The 9,441-nt window shown below is 35.7% G+C and overlaps 1 protein-coding gene across 1 annotated transcript; it reads left to right on the top strand.

Annotated features, from left to right (window-relative positions):
• Positions 1 to 7,967: 7,967 nt before the first annotated feature.
• Positions 7,968 to 8,897, top strand: LOC105980873 (olfactory receptor 151-like). The gene has a single exon (XM_013009854.1). It carries the CDS (start codon positions 7,968 to 7,970, stop codon positions 8,895 to 8,897), a length of 930 nt encoding a protein of 309 aa, XP_012865308.1.
• The last annotated feature ends 544 nt before the right edge of the window (positions 8,898 to 9,441 follow it).

Here is a 9,441-nt window from a genome sequence, read left to right as displayed (position 1 = left end):
CAGACTCTTGCCTTTCCTCACTTTCTCATCTCTACTATCCTTCTCTATAAATTTTTTCCTCATTGTTTCATGTCACTTTCTGAACAGCAACAATAAGAACACCTACATGCCATATGCTCATGTCTGTCATTCTAGTTATTCAGGATGCTGAAATCTGAGGATTGAGGATCAAGGTCAATCCAACCAGAGAAGTCCATGAGATTCATCTATAATCAGCCACCAAAAAGTAAAAAGTGGAGCTGTGGTTCAATTGGTAGAGTGTTAGCCTTGAACAGAAAATCTCAGAAACAGCACCCAGCCCTTAGTTCAATCCCCAGGACAGGCAAAACAAAAGGAAGCAAAACAAATGAAGAATATAATCTTGATAAATGTTCCCTATTGAATACATCTTGAAATTATCCAAACAACATGTTCTCCTAGATATATTCAAAACATACATTCCTCTTATGTAATATATGCCTAAAATGACCTTCTCAAGCTGTGAATATTGTTGCTTTCTCTTCTTAAGTGTAATAATATATGGATATTTGGAGGATTTGAGATGATGATTTCATGAGTTTCTGTGATACCCTCATTAAAAAACAAAGACAAGTAAATAGAATAGCCCAATCTCATGAATAGCATCTGTAACAAAAATAGTTGACATGTTATCCCCTTTAGTCACAGAAACAGATTGATTAAAGCCATCAAATACTAAACTTCTGCATAGAATTGGCAGCTGGGCAGAAGAAACAGAAAGATTAAACCAGATATCTGTTAAAACTAAAAAGCCCAAATGACTAAAACCATTTTGGAAACAGTACCACATATGGCAAGAGGTTTGAATCCTTTACCAGTGGGTTAAGTTGAAGGGGCTACAGCAGTTCTAACATGATAAACTCTCAACCAAAGCTTCCTATAAGATTCAGATGGTGATAATAAACTCCAGTATCAACCTAACTGCAACAACAGAGACAAAAGAAAGAAAAGGGCCAGATAAATTGAGAAGGAAAAAAGCCAACAGATCTCAGGCAGCAAGGCGTATTTTAATCCTTTACTGAAATAACAGGAAGCTCTGCAAGTGTGAAGTTAGAAAACACTTTAAGAGACTTAAAAGGTGAACAGAGTAAAAAGGAAAAATAAAAGATGGAATGAAGAGAATTCATGGGAAGTAACAGATGAAAAAACTTGATAAAAGATAATTTCTAAATGGCATATTGTTTTCATCTCCTTACAAATGATACAATATCCTTCTTTTTGGTGGATGAGTACAATTCCATTATGTATATATACCACATTTTCTTGATTTAATGATCTCCTTAGGGACACCTAGATTGATTCCATATCTTATCTATGCTAAACAGTGCTGCAATGAACATGGTTGTGCTGGTGTCTTTAGTGTTGCCTGGTTTGTGGGACTGCTGGATCATTCGTAAGGAAATGTAAAGACTTTGAAAAAATTACATTAATAAATGTAAGTCAGGGCCAAAGAAACATAAGCTATATGGATTCCCTCACTTGTGGTAACTAGAATCTGCCTATAAATCTATAAGGAAACACACTGAATGATTGAAATATTTACAAAGATACTGGGATATGATAAATTATATAGGACTCTAGACATTCACACACTGTGGTCAAAGGAGGCTATGCATAGAAGCGGATGACAAAGGCTCAATAGGTATGAACATATGACCATATAAAATAATATTCTATGAAATTAACTCCAAGGAAAGGAAACAAGAGAAATTTTTAATTGCCATTATATTTTTGTTTTCTTTATATTTTGTCTTGTTTGTTAGTTGTTTGTTTCGAGGGAGGGTAAAGGAGGGCACAGAAAAAGTAGGAAAGGATGGACAAATACAACAGTGATACTCACTAGACAATATGTAGAAAATGACCTAGATATCTTATGGGTGAGGAAAAGAGGGAAAAACTGGAAGAGAGCAACAGAAGGGGAGACATGGTTAAAAACAAATTGTACTCATTACTCATTACCTGATTCATGTAACTGTTACCCCTCTGTCCATCAACTCTACAATAACAAAATAAATAAAGGAAAAAAGGAAAAAATAATATAATAACAATAATGATGTGGTCATAAGATTAGATAGATGATCAATAGATAGATAGATAGATCCTGGAACAAAAAAAAAAAGAATGTGTGAGGGGCTGGCATAGAAGTGGAGTGCTTGCCTAGTATTCATGAAGCCCTGGGTTCTATTCCTCTGTACCACATAAACAGAAAAGGGCAGATGTGGTTCTGTGGCTCCAGTGGTAGATTGTTAGTCTTAAGCAAAAGAAGCTCTGGGATAGTGCCCAAGCCCTGATTTCAAACTCCAGGCTGGCAAAAAAATGTGTGACTATTAGTAAAAACATATGAATATTAATAAACCATGTCCTACATTTTAAAAATAAAATGACATAGTTTTAAGTCCCAGTAGAGAAACAGAGGCCTAAAGAATACAGGAAATAATAACTATTCCTTGTAATAAATATATAGATATAACTTTATATAAGTATATAATTACATATATATAAATTAAGTTACATAAGCAATGAAACATGACACCTAAGTAAACTCTCTCCCAAAAACCAATAAAACATGTCTGGTATAGTTTCTAGACATTTTTAGTTAAAGAGGAGGAATACAAGATTTTTGAAAAACTATGAAGTCCTACTTTCAAAGGTCTGTTTGAAAACACCACCTGGAAACAAGATCAGTCCACACACAGTGAGTTTCTGCTCTGTAACAGTGCACAAGAAAGAGCTTATATTTTTGAAATATCATTTGCCCACTAAAAGAAACCAATTGTCTTGGGTAAATGACTGGCTCCTGGTCTGATGAATACCAAATGAGACAAATCACGATGTCTTGTCATATCAGACAGCAAAGAAGGCAGTAGGGCCTCCTACTGTTAAGTAAAACAAATTCTAAGACAAACTAAACAAAATTCTAGGGATCAAAGACAGAAAAATTGACTCAACAATGTAATAATTTTGCTGAGTTTACAATTACTATGTTTAATTTAAGAACTTTATAATGCTACTAAAGTAAAATACCCTAAAACTTAAGACGATAACAGAAAAACAAATCATTATTTTACAAATCAGAAAAAATGATACTTTTTTACCCTCACTGTAGTGATGGAAATATGAAGCTGTTCAATTAATAAATAGCAAAGAACAAAATATACCAACATATAGACATAAACAAATGAGAACTGAGTAACTATATAAAGCAGAAACTCTAAGAGAAAAGATGTGTCAATGTGGGTATCCTGGATGTGATACTATACAATCACTTTTGCAAGATGGTACCAATTAGTTTAAAAAACAGATAAAATAAAACATTATATCTTGCTATAATTTTTATCTCACCAGCATAAGAATCTATATTCTCTAAATACTCATTTAAAAAACTTTACTGTAACATTTTTCATAATAACCAAGTAATACAAGAAGTCTAGACACTCATTAAAGATGAACAGATTTTTATTAAATGCAAATATATTCACAATGGAATACTATTCTGTCATTAAAAACAACAAACTCAGACAAGTATGGTACCTGACCACTGTAACCTTTGCTACTCCGAAGGCACAAATCAGGAAACTCAATATTCAAGTCCAAACTAACCATAAGGTCTCATCTTAACCAAAAAAATGTTGGTGTGGTGGTTCATCTTCATCCTATCCATGCAGAGGGCATAAATAGGATTGTTGTCCAAGCTAAACATGTATATAAAAGTAAAACACCTCTAGAGAAAGAATGAAAGCAAAATGGATTTGGGGCATGGCCCAAGTGCTACAGCATCTGCCTATCAGTACAAAGCCTTGAGTTCAAATCTCAATATAAAAAGGGTAAGAAGATGAAAAACATGTCATTTACAGGAGAGTAGATAGAAATGGAAGTCATCTTTTGTGAACTAAGCCAGATTCAGAAAGAGAAGTAGCAAATATTTTCTCTCATATGTGGAATGTTTTTAAAAAACCATGACAGTGTAAGAGGGAGTACTGGGAAACAGGAAAGGAATCAGAAGACAGGGAGAAAGAGGACAAGTGTGGGTAATGGAGAGATGAAACAAAGTATCTTGTATCCCTATAAGAAAACAGCATAGTAAAATCTATTGCTTTAAATAACTACTGTATGATATTACACTGAAAAGAAAAATCTGTATCAAAACACATCCATTAGTAAAAAGGCACTAAATAAATGGTTGAGAAGTAAACTTCCTGGTGAATAAACTTCCCTAATGAATGAGCACACAGGAATGAAGAGTATCTATGACTCCACATTCCCATGCCACTCCACACTGGCAGTCTGCAGATATAGCAGTTAGATGATAGACTTATGTGTCTATCATATTCTGTCTCCCTTTACTAAAACTATAGTTTGCTTTTGAAAATCTTTTCATTTGCTTTCAAAATCATTCCAATGTTAATGTGAATAATGAGTAATAACCATAATAGAGTAATGTTGATGGTATGTTGATGATAATGACTGCAATAGTTGTGGAGATGGGGAAGAGAAAGAAGGATGTTAGTAATGATGGTGGTGATGATGGTGATAATGATGGGTGTTTTATGCTAAATATCACAATCTTCACATTGCGTGTTTGAAACTACACATTAATCTATAAATAAGAGGAAAATCAACATACCTGGGAGCAAAATCATGATTCACAGAGAAGATGTCTAATTGTTCCTTAGAAAGATCAGAGTCTCTAGAGTAGAATGTACCCCAGGAGATGGTCTATGTACACACATGTAAACACAACCCAGACTCAATCACTGGGACTCATTCCTCCTAAGTGTGCAGATATTAGATACAAATCCACCTGCTTCTAGCATTTACTGATGATTGAAAGTAAAGCTATCCATCAAAATTTCCAAGAGAAGTTCATTTTTTCTCAGCACAGGTATTTCATTACATATCCTTAAAACTGAATAATAAAAGTCTTTCTTCCTTGACTTCTTTTTATAATGCAGGCTTTATGACCACATGTGGACTATCATCTCCAAGTACTATCTATGTTCCATGCATTGTAGGAAGATGCAGTCTTGAGCCTCTGATAGTCTGGTAATTCTGGAGTTAAGAACTGTAGTAATTCATAGTAAATATGGGATTCATGCTTGCCATATTCACTTATTACAAGATTAGGAATAAAAAATTAAACCCAGTTTATGCAAGTTTCTTCTACACATTAGTATCCTCATTTGTACCTCACTGGGTAAATAATGCTGTCTACCCTGATTTACAAAGCATTTGTATTAATGAAAATGTTATCCAAGGTGTATTTTCAATATTTTAAGTCATTATGAGGGTAGAGACTGGGTAAAAAGAACAATATATTTAAGCTATCATCTAGATGAACTATTTGTATAAAGTAAATAATATTTACACATTTACTTCAAATGCTAGCCATTACAAATCAAATATCTCTCTACCAATAAGTTCAGATATAAAATACAATTTAATGCATATTTTTATTCAAATCATAATTGTCTTCTGTATTTTAGTGACTGATCTATTTTATATAATTTAATCTACTCAGACCATATACCAAATCAGAACACTAAAATTCATATATAAGATAACCAATTAGTACAGTTATTATTATTGCAGGGATCAGATGAACTTATTTTGTAATATTTCATTAAAAATAATTATTTTATAACATGATATTAAAAAGCAGGCTACAAAATATGGTTGTAAATGAATTCCTAGAAGGAATGAAAACACCAACAAATGTGTTCACTATCAGTATTAGACAACAAATAGCAGGAAAATGTGGGAAGGGTTACTCTTACTGTTTATTTTTGTTTCTAATTTACTATACTGCTTGTATGATGCTTGTATATGCACTGAAATTACTATTATGGTCTTCAAAATTGTAATAATACTTAATACTAATAAAGTAATAACATAAACACAGATTATAATAAACAATAAGTTTAGTAGAACTAAAACAGGTTGTGATCAGGATTCCTAAAATGTAGGATAAGATCTTCCCCTTTTCTGATTGGAAAACATTGCATAACCCCTGAAATGTTTTAATTTAAATTTCCTAGACTACTATGTAGTTAAATCACATATAGTATTCTTTTTCTATGCTATGCACATACTAAGATATCAAACACAAAGCATTGTTGAGATACATCTTGTGATTTAGAAGGCTTCACATGGAAGGAAAGGGAAGAAGCTCATTGCCAGGAGAGGAAAAGGTAAGGTTGGTTCCAAGTCACCTGTGAGTAGTAGGCCCTAGGCAGGTCATTTGGTATCTGGCACACCAATTTTCCCAAAGTAAAATAAGAATCAAAATGTGATTTAAGTCGACATTTTCTCTAGATCAGTATTTTCAAGAGTCACTGAGATTGACTTTGAAAGAACATGAAAAACATATACCATTGCAGAAAAGCTTATATCAGGAATAATTAACCTAGTGAAATTTGTTTACTAATGAGAAATACATCCCACCTGCTAGGCACCAGTGACTCACACCAGCAATCCTCGCTACACAGGAGGCTAAGATCGGAGGCTCAGGGTTTGAAATCAGCCTGGTCAGGAAAGTCTATAAGATTCTTACTTCTAATTAACCACCAAAAAAAAAAAAAAAAGCTTGAAGTAGAGCTGTGGCTCATATAGTAGAGTGCTAGTATTAAAGCTGAAGAATGGTAACCAGATCATGAACTCAAGCCTCAGGACCAGCACAAAAAAGAAAGATAGGAAAGAAGGAAGAAAGAAAGGAAGGAAGGAAGGGACATCTAACAGATAAAGAATCTATATGGGTCATGTCTACCAATAATGCCCCATGCTTTGTGTCCATAATTTCTTTGCAGTTACCAATGAAATAATGTCATATTTTGGAATTACAATCTGAGAATAGAACACTTATCAATAGAACGCTTATCTACTGAGAATGATGGGAAGTGCCAGTGCACAAACTGAACCACAGACCAAAAAAGTTTGTGAATAAACCTAAACTTGAATATTTTCTAAATATAAATCTAACATTGAAAAGATCTACATTACGAACATACCCAGTGAATCCCTCAAGACAATCCCATACACGTAATGACAACTCACATTTTTATGTGAATCTAGAACATGAAATAAAGATAACCAAATCTACTATCCTATGTCATTTTGGGGGGGGGGGTCGTGGGGCCTGAACTCTGGGCCTGGGCGCTGTCCCTCAGTTCTTCAGCTCAAGGCTAGCGCCCTACCACTTGAGCCACAGTGCCACTTCCGGCTTTTTTTCTTTTTGCTTATGTGGTGCTGAGAAATCGAACCCAGGGCCTCATGTATGCCAGGAAAGCACTCTACCACTGAGCCACCTTCCCAGCCCCTCCTATGTCATTTTAACAACCAACTTGGAATTGATATTTCTAGGTACAAAAATTGAGTTATCATGTGATAACATCATGTGGATATAACATGCTGAAAATTCATTTCAATATTCATGTTCCATATCATTGAATATTAGGAAATACATCAATGAAAGAAGAATTACATTGCTGAAAAACTTCTATCTCAAACTACAAAATATAATATATATTACTTATCATCTATAAAGAAGAGCTTTATAAACTTTAGATTTAAGAATGAATAAGTTGCTAGATCCATCCTAGTGTTCCTGAATCAGTACCTGTGAAGTGAGACCTGAGAATTGGCATCCCCAGCAAGGTCAGGATGAAGGTGATAATGCTGAACCACAGAAGACACATTGAGAACCAGTTATCTAAGACATTGGAAAACAAGTAGGAGATCCAAGGTTTTCCTTCTTTCCTCTCACCTTTAGAATCTTTACAACACTCATCACTGGTCCTGCTCTCAGCAAGCAACAGGAGTAAAGGAAACATGCACCAGCCCTGCAGCCAGTCAGGCTGGCTCAGGAGATGACAAAGGGCAAAGAAATCAGAGGAAGAGCAGCCTCTCGCTAGCTATCTCCTCTCCCATCACCACAGGCTTCCTGCACAAAGAAAATGGCTACAGAAAACCATTCAACAGTGGCTGAGTTCATTCTTGGAGGATTAACTAACCAGCCAGAGTTCCAGATCCCTCTCTTCCTCCTCTTCCTTGGAATCTATGTGACCACCATGGTGGGGAACTTGGGCATGATCACCCTGATTGGTCTCAACCAGCAGCTTCATACCCCAATGTACTTCTTCCTCAGCAACTTATCCTTTGTGGATCTCTTCTACTCCTCAGTCATCACCCCTAAAATGTTGGTCAACTTTGTAAACAACAAGAACATCATCTCCTATGTGGGGTGCATGTCTCAGCTCTACTTCTTCCTTGTTTTTGTCATTGCTGAGTGTTACATGCTCATGGTGATGGCCTATGACCGCTATGTGGCCATCTGCCGCCCCTTGTTCTACCACATCATCATGTCTCATACTCTCTGCTGCCTGCTGGTGGCTCTGGTCTATACCATGGGAATCATTGGGTCAACAATAGAGACTGGCCTCATGTTAAAACTGCACTATTGTGAGGTCTTCATCAGCCACTACTTCTGTGACATCCTCCCTCTCATGAAGCTCTCCTGTTCTAGCACCTATGATGTGGAGATTGTTGTCTTCTTTATAGCGGGATTTGACATTATAATGACCGGCTTAATGGTTCTTGTTTCCTATGCCTTCATCCTGTCCAACATCCTCCGCATCAGCTCCACTGAAGGCAGAGCCAAAGCCTTCAGCACCTGCAGTTCCCACTTTGTGGCTGTGGGGCTGTTTTATGGATCCACTGCATTCATGTACTTAAAGCCTTCCACTTCCAGTTCCTTGGCCCAGGAGAATGTGGCCTCTGTGTTCTATACCACCGTGATCCCCATGCTCAACCCCCTCATCTACAGCCTGAGGAACAAGGAGGTAAAGGCTGCCCTACACAAAACATTAAGGAGAAAACTCATTTGATGCAAATGTTAGTCTTTCTCAGTCTAAGAGCAAATGGCTGTAACCTCCACAAACACCCACAGGGATGCCTTCTGCATGTCAGCCCAGGGGAGGATGGAAACATGCTTCTCCCAATGGCTAAATCTATGCTTCATCTTCTTTCTTCTTCCTTTTTTCCTTCTCTTTTCACATTTTGTTTGAATATCCAACTTAAAGTTTTCTGTCGTTCACTTTTACTTCTTGTAATATTTAGCCTTATGGCTAACATTTTATATTATAAGTTGAAATAAATTCTAACATTAGATTTAGTATTAAATTATCAGGAGTCATTCATGGTCTTATTGCCTACTTTGGAGTGAAAGCTAAAAATTTACGTGGCAATTATAGTGGAATTTTAAAATCATAAATAAGTACTACTCAGTCCTTTTCTTTTTATTTTATTTTTTGTGAGAAGGTATCACTATATAATGTAGGCTGACTTCAAACTTGAGATTCTTCAACACCTTCCATGTTCTGCAACTACAGGCATATCCTACCATACCTTTCTTGTGTAGACTCTTGCCTC

This window comes from Dipodomys ordii, unplaced genomic scaffold (genome assembly GCF_000151885.1).
Source record: "Dipodomys ordii isolate 6190 unplaced genomic scaffold, Dord_2.0 Scaffold10, whole genome shotgun sequence".
NCBI lineage: Eukaryota > Metazoa > Chordata > Mammalia > Rodentia > Heteromyidae > Dipodomys > Dipodomys ordii.
The sequence above is the reverse complement of the archived record's forward strand: the minus strand, read 5'-3'. Positions and strand labels throughout refer to the sequence as shown.